This window comes from Talaromyces amestolkiae (genome assembly GCF_001896365.1).
Source record: "Talaromyces amestolkiae strain CIB chromosome Unknown scaffold2.1, whole genome shotgun sequence".
Lineage (NCBI taxonomy): Eukaryota > Fungi > Ascomycota > Eurotiomycetes > Eurotiales > Trichocomaceae > Talaromyces > Talaromyces amestolkiae.
In genome coordinates, this window is record NW_024468038.1 from 227687 (window position 1) to 242830 (window position 15144).

General features: G+C 46.4%; 4 protein-coding genes across 4 annotated transcripts; 2 read left to right on the forward strand and 2 right to left on the reverse strand.

Moving 5' to 3' along the window:
* Window positions 1-511: 511 nt before the first annotated feature.
* On the reverse strand, window positions 512-4667 carry BHQ10_001368 (uncharacterized protein; the record flags this gene model as incomplete). Its single annotated transcript, XM_040873396.1, has 2 exons — window positions 512-793; window positions 852-4667. The coding sequence occupies 2 exons, from the start codon at window positions 4665-4667 to the stop codon at window positions 512-514; spliced, it is 4098 nt and encodes a 1365-aa protein (XP_040729873.1).
* Window positions 4668-8599: 3932 nt separating this feature from the next.
* Window positions 8600-9177, forward strand: BHQ10_001369 (uncharacterized protein; the record flags this gene model as incomplete). The annotated part of the gene is made up of 2 exons (XM_040873397.1): window positions 8600-8932; window positions 8986-9177. The coding sequence occupies 2 exons, from the start codon at window positions 8600-8602 to the stop codon at window positions 9175-9177; spliced, it is 525 nt and encodes a 174-aa protein (XP_040729874.1).
* Window positions 9178-11287: 2110 nt separating this feature from the next.
* Window positions 11288-12541, forward strand: BHQ10_001370 (uncharacterized protein; the record flags this gene model as incomplete). Its single annotated transcript, XM_040873399.1, has 1 exon — window positions 11288-12541. One exon carries the CDS (start codon window positions 11288-11290, stop codon window positions 12539-12541), a length of 1254 nt encoding a protein of 417 aa, XP_040729875.1.
* A 428-nt stretch (window positions 12542-12969) lies between these two features.
* On the reverse strand, window positions 12970-14648 carry BHQ10_001371 (uncharacterized protein; the record flags this gene model as incomplete). The annotated part of the gene is made up of 2 exons (XM_040873400.1): window positions 12970-14462; window positions 14513-14648. 2 exons carry the CDS (start codon window positions 14646-14648, stop codon window positions 12970-12972), a joined length of 1629 nt encoding a protein of 542 aa, XP_040729876.1.
* Window positions 14649-15144: the final 496 nt, after the last annotated feature.

The following is a 15144-nucleotide window of genomic DNA, read 5'->3' on the forward strand; positions in this document are numbered from 1 at the left end:
GCTTTGTGTGATAATTGTCGTACACTTAGTTTTCCTCGGTATTCGATTGTGTATCATTTTGAGAAACAGTTGTCCACAAACCTTGATTTTAGAAAGGCAATGGAAGTCGCTAGGTTTTCTATGATGCTGGATGTATCGATGGTATTTTATCTGCCCCGCTGGCCGATAAACCCCCGCCGAAGCTCCATATCGGGATTAGTGCAGTTGTGTCTCGACGACATCGGAGCTGGGTTACCCTAACCCTGGAATATCTCCGTTCATTCATGGAAGCAATAAGTGAGCGAAGATATATCAACATGCATTATATCATAACATCATCAGCCAAGCAATAATGAAATCTAATTAGAAATAATGTCCGTTCGTGAGATGGTTATGTTGTATATAGGCGTAAATGCACAGGAAAGGGAGAGCAAGATAAGTAGAGGAAGGGACGAATGTCAACATTATAAGGTAAGCAAGTAGAGTAGAATTTCATAAGTCGTCAATGTTCGATATGAAACAAAAGACTGGTTCATTTGTTTGTGAGCGTTGGTGAAGATGCCGGGGAAGAGGTAAAGTTCTTCTGGTAGAACAAATTCTCGTTCTTGAGCAATTCGGGATCGGCGTAGTCATCCACAAAAGTCCATGATTCTTCGCCTTCCATGTCATCGGCTTCTTCACCCTCGTCAGCAGGTTTGCTTTCTTCTGTTGCTGTAAGTGGTGTGGTGGAAAGAGAAGCGCGTTGGCGGGTTAGGGTTGTTGCGTATTCTAGGTCGCGATAGATTGCTTGAATGGCGGTGGCGACCCCGTTTTCCTGGAAAAAAAGGTTAACAAATGTTCATGAGACTCGTTCTTAGAATGGAGGAACTTACCTTACGGATCTGCTCGCCGAGAAGCTTAGCCTTCAAGATCATTCGCTCACTATGAGTCGCTTCCCAGAGCGCCCGCGAAAACACTCCCACGTTGAGCTTCTTCATGCAGATGCCGACTCCCAAATCCTCAACTCGTGATCCAGAGAAGAACTGGTCTCCAAAAAACGGCTTTATTATAGTAGGAACACCGGCACGAAGGCTGGCTCCTGTGGTACCAGCACCTCCGTGATGCACAGCTGCGTCAATCTGAGTAAAAAGCCAATCATGCGGAGCTGATTGGATCTGATGAATTTCTGAAGGAAGAGGAACCTCAGAACGGGTGCTCTTTGGATCGCCTAGACGATCGGACCAGCCCTTGGACAAGATGCAGCGAATATCCGCTTTCTGGACTGATTCGACAACCGTGCGAGTCAATGCAGCAGGATCCGAAACAACGATAGATCCAAAGCCAATGTAAACAATCTTCTTGCCATCTTCGCGTGCCTTTTTGATGAAATTGGTGAGCTCTGTTGGAGGAGTCCAGGTCGAAGCTTCGTTCAAGAACCAGTAACCCGTAACTCGAATCCAGTCAGGATAATCGAGCGGTGGTGGAACAACCGACGGTGAGTAATTATACAAGAATGGCACTTTGTTCGCTTGCATCTTGTCAAGGGTTGTGCCTCGAAGGCCCAATTCCATCTTTCGCCATCTATTTACCTGGCCGGACATAGCTCGCCAAAACACATTGTCAAACATCACGTACGTTATATAGTTGTAGGCACCGCCCATTTTGTGCTCGGGAACGGCAAAAGCATGTGGATATGCTCGTGTACGTGACCAAGGCATGGTGAAGGCGCGGAAATAAGGGATTCGAAGAGCCTCAGCGATGTGAATTCCAGCCATTGCACTGGGAGATTCGATTAAAACATCACTATCTTGACAGGCATTCCAAGCTGAAGTCAAAAGGTCGTCCATCCACCCTCGAAACTTGGAAGAGGCTTCCTTCAAGAACGAATAAGTGAACATTCCATTTTCCACGCAAATCCTCATCAGCTCTGCCGGATCGCCCCCAATAGGTGCAAAATCAATGCCATGCTGGAGGACCCATGGCCCGAATTCAGCATGCGTTGCAATCTTTGGCCGGTGTCCCTCGGCAAGTAATCCTTTGCAAAGACTAATATAAGGTTGAACATCTCCTCGCGAACCGATAGTCAAGCACGTAATCCGCAATGACTCCGTAGGTTTGAAGTTCACGATTGAAGCGCGCGGGTCATCAAAGATCGGATGTACCTCTTGCGAGTCTTCTACCAAAGTCCCCTGCATTGCTTCTTGTAGTAGTTGCTGCTCAGCCTTTGCAGCGGCCGCCTCGTCCTTATCCTTTTGCATTAATATACTGGATTGTGCAAGAAATCGCMCCGACTCGAGCCGATGATGTAGTGTGACTGCGCAGTCATCGCGAGAGTCTGCTGCATTGAATTCGAAGAAGAGTTCCTCATGACCGCGGATGATAAGGACAAGACCCTGATAACCGAATCGAAACCCTTTCTCCTTCTCGACATTCTCAATATCTTTGATAGGTAGAATCATCTTTGTTCGGGTCCCAGGTAGCAGACTTCTAAAGCAGAATTTGCTGTTTCCTATGTAGATCTTACCGTAAAGAGGTAGAACACGGTGAAGATATCCATAGTATGTGGCTTGAAGCTTCTCAGTAGGTGGGAGCGCAAAGTGCGCACGAAAACGATCACCATAAGTGCCGCTCGTTTCTGCATCCTCGCCATCAAAGTATTGCTCCAGAGCCGGATCTTCACCTTCGGCATAGTGCTTTCCCCCGCCTATCCACATACCGGACACTTTCTCGATGTATCCCATGGACTCGGTTGCCAGAAGGCTGCTCATTTGTCGAGATCGGCTTTTCAAATACTCTGCAAACCCAGCTGCACGTTGTAAAGGATAAGTCCCGGCTTTCACAAGTTCGTGAATCGTCGGAGCTGCAGTTACGTAGGACTTGCGTTCAATCGAAGCGTCTTGTACCGGATCCCTCGAAACTTCTTTACCCGTCTTCTTGATGGGTTCGGTCAACACCTTTCTGGAGGGGCTTTCAAAAGATACGCCGTCAAGCGAAGTATTAGGGCGCAAACTATGAATTGTAGGTGAATTGAAAACATCGTCTCGTGTTAGGATCTGACTAGCCGTGACGATGGTGTCCGGGTGTGACTGCAGGCTAAGCGAAGATTCTGTCTGGCCCATAGACTGTACGAAAGAATCAGATTCCAGATTTTGATCAGAAGTCTCACTCTTTTGAGCTGAACTAGATTCAAGCTTCGCGTCAAGCTTCTCCGAAGCCGATGAATCTGCTCGTTGGCGATGGCTTTCACTGACTACTGAGTTCAGCACCTGTGTAGCATTGGGATCTTGGGCTATCCTTCGTGCTGTTGAGTCGTTGATTAAGCCTTTGAGCACCTCAAATGCATCTTGTCCAAAGTTGAAGAACGAGAAAAAATGTTCATCAATCGCATAGGTCTCGTGTATATCCACCACTCTGATTTTGAATGTCTGAGCCAAGTCCATCATAGGACTCTCTTCTATGTCCATGATGTCCTCCAATGGCAGAGATATCTTCACCCGTCCGCCTTCATTTTGTGAACGGAAAATGACCTTCTGCAAAGCCTTCACCCACTCGTTGGCGCTGGATGCACTGTCTGCCCGGAAGTAATACGACCGCTGATCAGTAGTCACAGTAAAATCTCGAGTGTCTTTACCCTTCTCCTTTTCTGCAAGCGATGCGCTGATCCCATATCGCAAGTCAATGTGACCGCTTGGAAAGTATAATTTCGATGGATCCGCATAGTAGGAAAACACATCGCCTTTCAAGGAAAACCAGTAACGCTTGTATCGGGGGTTATTGCGACCACGCTTACTCAACTGGCCGGACTTGACGGCCACGTTAGATTTTTGCGGAAGATAGGCATAGAAGCAGATATGTCCTTCGGTAATGTACATGTATCCCTGAAGCGCAACATTTTGCATAAGCCAGCAGGGATACTCTCCAATGACCGGCTCAGGCCTTTCAAAACCAAAGATTTCTTTCAGTCGAATAGGCAGGAGAACTTTTGACTTTTGTTCATCACTTTGCTTGTCATCGGTCTCTTTTTCAGCCTGCGCATGTTCCTCAGTCGAGAGCGCTGCGGGATCGAATCGGCTTTGAGCTTCTATCATCCGACTTAGAACGGGCGCGGTCCGAGGAGTCGTAGTTGTTTCTCGAGCCGGTTGCACTTCATTCCGCGGGCTTTGAGCTGCCTCGGCAGCCTCGGCAGCCTGGTCAGATTTGCCTTCTTTGTCTGTTCGCTTAGAACCTATGCTTGGGATTGATCGTAGTAGCCGATTTCCTGAGCCTGTCCTTCGATGACTGCTGACAGAGCTCGTGGATGGTATCTTTGAAGGTCGCGGTTCTTGTCCAGTCTCCTCCGGAATGACCTGCGACGATGAAACTTCTTTGCCGGGTTTGTTCGATAGCCTCCCGACGAGTCGTCTGTGCAACGGATCCTGTCGTTTTTTCTCTTCCGAATCATCACCGTCACTGTCACTAGAATCATCAAATCGAGAATGAAAATCGGATCGCGAGCCGGCGGCTGCAATCAAAGAGAAAACAGATTGGTGCATATATGGTATGTCTCTGGCTGTAAGGATTTTAGGCGGCGCCGTAAAATCTTCTTGTTCATCGTCGTTATTCTTGAGACGGTCCGGTACGTGGTTCGAGGAAAGGCGATGGAGGGATTTGGAGAGCGAGCGAATTCTGTGAGAAACCCGCTTCTTCTCCGGGTCGTCGTGAGAAGCCATCTTTGCGGTGAGTTGAAACGAGTGACTTTCAAGCGAAGTTGTATATGAATTGAATGGTTGAGTATTCCTCGGCTAGATTCGTTCGCGTTATAAAGCAGGCTTTTTGATGCTTTCTTGACTCAACTAAATAATCGAGGATGAATAGATCTGGGGCGACCACATCAAAGATCGAAACCGAGCGCTAATTTGTTCAACGGCTGTCTAAAGCAGGGATGGAATTAGCAATCAATCTTGGAAGTAGAAAAAGCGTACAGACAAGCGCTACCTACAAGGTAACCGTCCCAGGCAATGATCAGGCAAGGACCGTTGACGATCCCGAGCAACAATCAGCCAGCAGCCGTTGTCACGAGTGCGGAAGCCATGATACACGCTATTTCTGTAGTAGCCTGGGCGAAGCGATATACAAGCGCCCTTCTTTGGGAGACAACCACAGAACAACAATAAATTCAGTCGTTGGCGATGCGTTGTCGAGGAGGATGAGCGAACGCCGGATGCACATGACATGCGAGCCTATCAGGCGCTGGCCGGCAGCCAATCAGCTGCATCACATGTGAACCCAGCATCAGCCTTGCCAATCACATGTCACCCTGTTGCTTAGTCATTAATCGATAAGAGGCCCGTTGCCTGAGCACTGACGTAGTTCTTTTTTTTTTTTGTTGTAGAACTACGACATTACTCGTAGTTTATTGCTACCACATTATATGCTACTCATTGATTATGGCGAGTACATCAAATTGTTATTATCAAACAGGGTATAAGATAAGAGTGCTCCTGAGCCATCTTCGATATCATGGCTCTACTAATGTATACCGGTAACTGGCCATCCGTGACACTATTCTGTGCAAGCAGCGACACCTACGAAAAAGCTGATCCCACTACGTCTGGCTACGAACGTGGGGAAGAAGTAAATAAGGAGTCAAAAATCAAATGCATTCAACTTATCGCCATCTCGAGTGGGATCCTAGGCCCCTAAAATCTGTGTCCTCGCACGCTGAGCGATTCTTGGATTTCCCCTCGGGCTAGGCACGTAGCCAACTTGGGATAGACTCCCAAGAGGACAAGGAGACAGTTTACGGTGTATTGCGCAAAATTAGCACTAAAAATATCGTCAGTCTTTTTCTATAATTCCAAGATCAAACATATCTCAAACAGTGTCCGTCCTGCGTGCTACTCCTTCTGATTTGCTTCCCGACCGTGGTTAGAACCCAGCTGCTAGCCTCATTGATACCTCCCGGGATAATCTAACCGGTATCCAAACATCTCTATATCAATCAATACAACGGCCTTTCACGATAGAAGTTGCTTCTCTGGCCTTGTTCATACTGCCAAGCTTCCGCGGCACGGATGTATTGATCGACGGGTGTACAAATTTAGCGTCAAACGTTAATCAGACCGCCCACGCAGAATGTTTGAGATATGCCCTAAGTTGCGCATAGATTATGCCTGACATCGGTTTAATGAACGTCTTTTTGACTGTAAAGTCCAGATATCACTGAAAATGGAGAAGCGTGGCCAGCCCGAGTGCTTCTTGGAGGTCGTTTGGTGGATACCTATAAGTCCAAATTCTTCACCCGGAAATGCCAGAGCTCACAAACATTTATAGGCGAGCCAGCCAGGGAGTGCCGTCATGGTCAAGTCAGGAGCCGGTATGATGCTAGAAGATGGTTGATTTTAATCACTTGAAGCAGCAGTTATTATATTGAATATATGAGCAGATACTAACCACGTAAGATTTCTTTATCAGAAAAAGTCTGATTGTACGATAGCACTCGCTTGCTGCTTTTTCTAACTTATCGAGGGCTTCKCTCTGTATACACCTTCTGTAAGGTATTAATTGATAAGCGAGTACATTGTAATATGGATCCTAGTTGATGAATGAAAGATGCTCCTAAACTTTGACTTGTGCGATTCATATCCTCCGAGACACCTTAGATTGATATCAACAATTTACCGCAATCAGTCATTGGCTGTTTTAGATCGCGTGATAGGATTTTTCATAAAGGCATATTTCTCACAATAAGGTAATATTGAAGTTAAATGCCTTCAATGATATAATTCACCATTTATTAGGGTTAGGTGTATACAAGACTGATGGTTCGGCGCCGCAACTTAGGGCTTAGGGCTAAAGCTGGATCATCATACAATTTAACACAGTCAGCAAAAGCTCATTTTATGGGAATGCTTTAAGATTTATGTTTTTAATTTTCCACAGCAAGTTGGTGGACTTCTTTAGGCTAAATTGACAAGGATATATATGTATACGTGGCTTGTGCCTATTACATACTGAAGAACTTCCGCAGCGAGCCTCCCACGAATGCATATAACTAGGATAGCAGTACTTACCCCCGACCGTCTTAGTCGCTAATTGGATTAATTGGATTAGGAGATTGATATTTCGGATTTCAAGGATACACAATATATTACTCCATATGCTATAAAACAAGTACTTGATCTCTCCCGCGGTGAACTCAGAGATGTTATTGTCAGGGATCGTAAATTTGGTAGTATGCCTACATACCTACCCAAATATCTGGTATATGGCAAGGAAAGCAAGACGACATCCATTGATAAATTGCGTTCCAGTCCTTGTTAGTCGTAGCTGCTTTTGCTGCCTATTGGCCATGTTCCTTGAAAGAAGTCTTTTTTCATGACCTTTGTTAGAACTCGATGTCGAAATTGAAAATTCACGAGGCAAACACATGCTGTTCTCTAAGCGCTGAATGATGTTATACCGAGGAAGGACCTGCAGACAGCTAGATTACTTTTGGAATGAGCGGAGATCTGAATTGAGAAGTGATATGACTGCAGCCGCTCCTCTCAGCTTAGGTAAAAGTAAAGATTCAAGTACATTCCAGCGACAGTCCGCTCTGCACTTGTACACTTTTGCCAGCGGTCCGGGCCGCTCATGTAGGCTCGTAGCATCTGTGTGCTGTAGCGCTAGGACTTGACTATGACCGTCAGATTTGAGCTGTATCCATTCTCACGGCGGATCTTAACAAGATTGCTCTCAAAGACTGCACAAATAAACGAATGCCCTCTAGACTCTAACATTTTTTGCTCTCGTTCTCCCCATTTTAACACTTCTTCATCGTCTACACCAGCAACAAATGGAGTTTATGAGTGGGAGGCTTGTGTGTCAGAGATCTGTACATTGGTGTAGCTTCACAAGAACAACAAATGACGCGATGACAAGCTGAAGTTCGAGCATCGCATGGTGGCGATCCAATCGTCTAGTGAAAATGTCGAATCCAAGCACACGTGTTTGCAGGGACGAGGATACATTTTCAAATGCCAGTCCCCAAAATTGAAAACATTGAAGTACCGAGGATGCTCGTGTTTCAAAATTGATTAATATTGGGAAAATTCATGCACTTCCTCTTCAACCACTATTTACTCCACGAGTAGCGATGGCGCTCTACGTTGCGTTTTGAATTTAGCCCAAAATTTAGCTTAATTAGTGTGCCTATATTACACAATGCATATGTACTCCACCCCCGGATTTCTGTGAAGAATCGTGATAGTCGTCGGTGATGTTTCCTCTGCGAGGAACTTTTGATGAATTCGAGGGAAAGCCACCAACGTGTACCCCTCATGATGGAAGAAGCGTCTATGATGATGTCTTGCTCAGGTGACTACAATGTTAGGCAAGGCGGTTGCTGTAACAATGCAATGCAATGTGATCCTAGGCGTGATATCCAATGAAAAGATCAATTGTTCCCCGTGCTTTGAATCCTACGGGCAGTTCTCGAGATGATGAGATACTCCAAGTTGCGGGGGAGAGAGCAGACTCAGCTATAAAAGCAGTCTTGATTCCCTGGTGGAATCGACGTTTTTCTTTACTGCTCACAGATCTCATTCTTCAAAGCATACTCAAATCATAAATCTCAATCTACATTATCAGATTCCCCAGAGTCTATCACACATACTTCAAAATGTTCGGAAAATCCCTCACCGTCGCTATTCTCCTCAGCCTCAACCTTGTCTCTGCAGGCCCTATCGTCAAGCGCTCAGTCTTGACTGACCTCCAGGCTGTCTACAGCGAAGTCCAAGTTTTCGACTCGGCTATCACCAGCTGGAATGGACAACTCCTTACAGCCCTTCCCTTGCTTAACGATGTCAGCACCCTCGAGACCGACATCAAGACTGCCACCACCGACACAAACAACTCGGCCGCCTTTGATGACGCCGACAGCGCGAGCATCGCGACTGAGACGCAGTCCTTGTCAACTCTCATTACGAAAACGCTTAACGATCTTGTTGCCCAGGTATACTTACCGTATTTATTCCTTTATATTTAGTCCATGCTAATCCGGCATAGGCCACTAAAGTCAAGGCCGTCGGCCTCACAAGCACCGTCGAGTCATCTCTGGAGCAGCTGAAGACCCTCTCTGACGGCCTTATTACTGCTCTAGAGTCCAAGATTGAGTCTTCTTACCTGCCCACAGCAACTTCGATTGCAGCAGCTATTGACTCCTCCTTTGCGACTGCCATTGCTGCGTTCGCTTCTTAAGCACCGCTGGTGGAATGGAGCAGGATGTGGCTACCCACTTATTAATTTATTTGGCTCGAGACTGGCCTCGTCTGCTTCTATCTTTGATCAAGTCCATGTATTTGGCCTTCAAATAGCGTACTAGTGTCTACTGCCTACCAGGTACAAATGTCAATGTGAATGCATTTTTCAATAATCATATATTTGGGAATAAATTAGCCGATCATATATCTCATAGGCCCCATTTGGCATGGATGCTATGTCACATGTGTAGGTGCCCTTAACAACTAGGTAATGTAAACATAATCATCACCAATAAGCCAAGAAACTCGCAAGAGCAAAAAACGCCGGACCATTGAATTAAACAGATCAAAAGACCAGGATTTGGCTATCCCTGAATATATAGTAAGTAGGTACTAAGTCAAAAGTACCTGATAATTGGTCCAGTAAATGGTTCATTGTTGGAAAAAAACTACACTAATAGCACCACGCATAATATACTCTTCGTATGCTGAAAATAAGTACCTGATCAAAATCATAGCACGCAATAAGAATCACAATGTGCAGATGCGGAGACTCGACATTAATTCATTCTGATATATCCCCAGGATTGCCAGTGTATGCATGGCTATTTCCACATTCTCTCAGTCGACCACTCATTACAGATCCTTTTAGCATGGATGACTCAATGTAAAATTAAATACATGGTAAGCCAAGTGTATAGGTAACGACACTAAAATTTAATGGACAGAAAATGTCCGGATTCTCCTCACTCAATTCGCTACGACGCCATTGTTTCTCATAGGATAGTGGATTTATCGACCAGCCTCGATGCGAATCTGTTATATCTAGGATTAGTTTGTTGACCTTGCGTCGGCCTATGTTTAGCTTTAGATCTTACCCCAGACAGAGTCGCAAGAATATTATCATCGGACGGAGCAGTCAGTAGTCAGTCCCATGCTCACCTCCTGCTGGCGCTTCTAGCTAGCAACAACGGACCAAGAAACGAGTCATCCTCATAGAATGTCAGTCAGTATGACTATGCCGCCAATCCATAAGCAGCCGCAAATCCGATGACGCGATGACTGTTGGTGAAATCCTAATTAGGAAATTACCGTGAATCGATGTTGGCTCTTGGACGGTCGACTGATCATTCAGCAACTACGCAAACAACAGGATTCTGTTCTCCTCTTTTCACCTTCTAGCTCAGTAATGTCAATACGAGCAATGCAGAAGCTTCATGCAAAGAGCCAGTCCCTTTCCTAGGCATCGTGAAAATGTCTCAGTTAGTTGTACGCCACATTCACGACAACGGGTAGGATACCTCGGCCATCAGGTAGCATGGGCAACAGTTTGTTAGTGTAAGACGCTTATGAGGCAGCATGTGATGGTGTCTTGGATTAAATGCAAATAATAAACATGGGGTTATTGATTAAACCAAGAGGCTAACGAACCCTGGCTTGCTTTTGTGGGGTTGGCCGGGGTAGTTCAACTTAGTTGTATTGCAACGTTGCAACCCCTGACCGCTTTAGTATATAGGTCAAGGAGCTAAGGAACTATTGGTTGGTCTAGTAATTTATTGTCCTTTGCAGAGAGTATAAGAGTGCAAATGTTTCTCCATCAACAGCGGAGAACATGATTAATCACACGTGGTTCTCCATGGTTGTCAACAGGTCGGGGTTGACTGACTCGCCATAAAGGCGCGAAAGTTCAGACGTAGAACGGCCTCTCCTGTTCGGGCATCTAATCTGTAATAGTATGCGCCTCCTGTTGTAAGATTGGTAGAAACAAATCGAAAGGCCTGGGATATTGAGCACCTCATTTCCGACTAATTATCCCAACAGCCGCCACAATGCCACCATCACAATAACCCTGTACGCTATGCAACCGCGCATTTCTCGCCGCGGCTGCAGATTCTAACTAAATCATTAGACTAGATTAAATTGTACGTGAGCTGGACAGCTCGCAGTATGTGAAATGAGGGGACTATGTACCTATATAATGTCGAAGAGAGACTTACTTCCCCAAATTTCTGGGTTTACACCACGGCGCACGCTTTCCTCGACTCTCGTTAATTTGGATTTTCTACTTTGACATTCGCTTTGTATAAAGTCTTTAATCAGCCGCCAAGATGAAGTTCTCTACTGCCATCTCCATTGCTACCCTTGGCTTCGCCTCTGGCGTTCTCGCAAATCCTACTCCGGTCATCAACGAGCCTTCCCTCGTTAAGCGTGACTTGGCCTCCATCGAGAGTGTTGTCAGTGGCATCACAACGCAGGTGAACCAGCTCGACACAGACATCAAGGCCGGTTCTTTGAACACGGTTCTCTCGGACTCAACAGCTCTAGTCTCCATCATCAACGCCGGTATCACCACAGTGGACGCATCGGCCGATCTTTCTGAAAACGACGCCCTAACGCTCGCAAACTACATTGGTGGTCTCATCAATGCCGTCAATACGACCGTCACCGATCTCATCGGAATCTCATCGGCTGTCCAAGCGGCGGGATTGGTCTCTACAACTTTGACGAATCTCCAGGATCAGTACACTGCATCTCAGGGACTCGCTGATGCTATTACTGCCAAAGTGCCTTCTGATTTGCAATCGCTTTCTGCTCAGCTAGCTGCTTATATCACTACTTCTCTTCAGCAAGGTATTGATTACTACTCGTCCCTGCCTGCGACTTCAACTACTTCCAGCAGCAGTGTTGTCTCGAGTACTAGCGCTACTTCTGCTACTACCAGCCCTACTACTGCCCCTACTACCACACCTACCACTGCCCCTACTACCACACCTACTACTGCCCCTACTACCACACCTACCACTGCCCCTACTTCCACCAGCCCTGCCACAACCACCCCTACCACATCTCCCACCGACACCGTTCCAACATCCACTCCCACCTCTGCCGCGACCAGCACTGCATCTGGCTCATCAACCGTCGTGCCTACATCCACTTCGGCACCCACCACTACATCCTCATTCTCCTCAACCGGCGTCTCAACAACCAAGACCACCACCCCCTCGTCCCGCGCCTCCAGCCAACCCGTCAGCGTATCTTCTTCTTGGTCATCATCCACAGCTGGCCCAGGCGGCAGCAACGGCAGCACCACCACCTCCCAACCCGGTAGCTCACCTTCCGGTACCAACACCGCCCCTGGAGGTGGTGTCGTTCCCGGTGGCTCACCCTCTGGTACCAACACCGCCCCAGGAGGTGGTGTTGTCCCCGGCGCTAGCGGTACGTCGAAGACATCTGGTACAGCGGGCTCGAGCACCAAGACTGGAAGCTCAGTCCCTACATATACCGGTGCCGCTTCTATCAATGGCTTGAACATTCCTGCGCAGGGCTTGGCTATCCTTGCTGCTGTTGCGTTTGCGCTTTAGGTTGTCCGGACTCTACCTAGGTATAGGATCAAAGATAAACGCATGTACCTTTCGTTATATATATTCTTTTAATAAATAATCGATCATTTATAGTAAATGCAGCGTCGTACAGTCAACTGGTAGTATCTGACTATAATGAGCAGAAGGCTTCCTCATATCTACATCTATAACAAGTTTACCTATGTCAATTTAGTAACAAAGAATGCTCTCAGTCATGAACGATCGATTGAATTGGTGAATAGAGCGCTCTCACTTATCAGGTCAAGCGGAAATTTCAGATAGCATTCTAGGTACAAGATGTAGGAATTGCGAGGCTATCTGTTCGCTATAGTCGGAATCTACTGTATAATATTTTAATTCAGCCTTGGAACGCAGGTGGATAAGCATGTTCAATCTAGATGTAAATTATCTAAGAGGAGAAAAAAGAACTACAATTCGTTGTTGCGCTGCTGAGTCCATCCACTCCAACTCACTGGCTTTCCTAGATGGAGTTTGTCATGCCATTCGTTCGTCATAAGCCCAGCGACATTCATGCCCATAAGAGAGCTAGTTTCCATAGTCGAGATGAAGCTTTCAATACCGCCGGTGTACCAGACATTGCTAGCAAGTCTGATTTCTTCGAATTCCATACGCGGGTATTCATAAGGGTAAGAATGCCATGTTTTTTCGTGATACCATGAAATGTCGTTGCGCGAAATATCGCCAATTGTGCCGTTTTGATCAGACGCGGGGATTTCCACGGCAAGGACTGAGGCGAGGAATCCGGCAGTTAGTTTCTCGGGTGAAAAGACTTTGTAGACGTAGTGCTTCTGGCGGGAGTCTTCTGCAGACGCTTCGACTATGCGCAACAGACTGATACTCCAAAACTTTGCCGGACCAACGCCGTCTTCACGATCCCCCAAATTAAATCCACGGGGTAGAGTTGTGAGGATCATCTCTGGTACATCTTTCTGGTCTGACAGGTCGAAGAATTCTGGAGAAAGCTGGTGGGGAGAAGAAAACAATGTCACGAAGAGTCTCACGTACGGGATCTTTTCGGGGCTTCGGTCAAGCGATGGCGAAACCTCGATGTTGCTGTATTGAAAAGGTCCTGCGAGCACGACTTCATCAAAGGTGTGACGTGAAGTGCTGCCACCGTTACTCGAGTGAAAAAGCGTCATACTCCTATCAGAGTTCTGTTTGATGGCTGTCACCGTAGTGTTCAGTCTTAGATCTGCCCGAGAAGAGTCTAGCATTCCAGAAAAGATACGCCAATTACCATCCTCGATCGCGACAGCACCATCGGTGGCCATACAGACCATAGCCTCAAGACCGTGGATAAGACCAAGATTCTGTCCGTAATTCACTCTCGTGCTCGATTGAATAATATCATTCGAAAAGGATTCTGAGATACCATTCGATTCCAAGAACTGCGCACCAGGTACACCAGTGGCTTCGTGAAGATCAAGGGCTTGCACAGTCGCGGATAAGGACGAGAATGGAAAGTACGGCGGTTTGTACATTTGCAGAAACTTGTTGACCGTATTCTTCATTAGCCTTTGCGTGCGAATCGGGGCCAGCCCATATTGCCATAAAAGCTTCGCCATGTCCCACCAGCTCAATGAATGGCCCTGCAGGTAGAGGAAACGAAACCCATCCCAGATACCGAGCATGTTAACACTCTCTGCAGGTCGATCACCGCCGGCACCTGAGATTTTGAGGCCCAACTCTTTTGCTGTGTCCATCAGATTGTAATTTACTGAGACGAATATCGACGCCCCCAACTCGATTGGAAGAGAAGGGTCATCGAAGACATTGACAGTAGTTGACCTGCCCCCAATATAGGCTTCGCGCTCGAAGACTGTGATGTTGACTGGTACTCCTGCTAAGTCGGAAAATTTTCGCAGATAATATGCAGTAGAAGCTCCTGCAGATCCGGCACCTAGAAAGTATTAGCACATGAACCTGGGCTCGAGATCAGTGGAAGATTACCAATGATTGCGACATTTCGAGATGTCGCCTTGTCTTCTGAATTCAACGGTGTCTGGCCAGTTGTATCTACACCAATAATGCAGACGCATTCGAGGAGTAGCAGAAGCATATACATGATACGTCGAAAGAAGTCCATCGTGATGTAATTCTTGTCGATGCGAGATGGTAGATATGACGAGGAGAGAAAGAACTAGGGACGCTGAAGAGAGAATGAGGGTATCTTATGCTAAGAGAATGATCTTAAGTGGTGTCAAGAGATGTAGGAAATATCAGATATAGCTAGAGCTCATGGCCGAAGATATTTATGCATCAATTGATGCTTCAATAAGCTCCGGTCAATAAGCTCTCAATAGACGGTGAATGAACGTTTGCGTTGATTATGATGACGACCTGATATTTGAAGTCAATTAGATTCAGTAAAGCAATTATTGAGTCGTTCAAGCACTGTATTGATAATAAATAACTAGACGATTTTGATGCTTGGTAGAGCTGAGGTTGTTGAAAGAGCTGGAGAGAGTTCGGCGAGAAGACGGAGATACGATAAGATAGCAATGGCACTAAGCCTGATCTGTCGAGTGGGGCCAACTTTCTATCTTTCATCTCAAATCTTTTTTTCTTTTGCTGTCACTGAT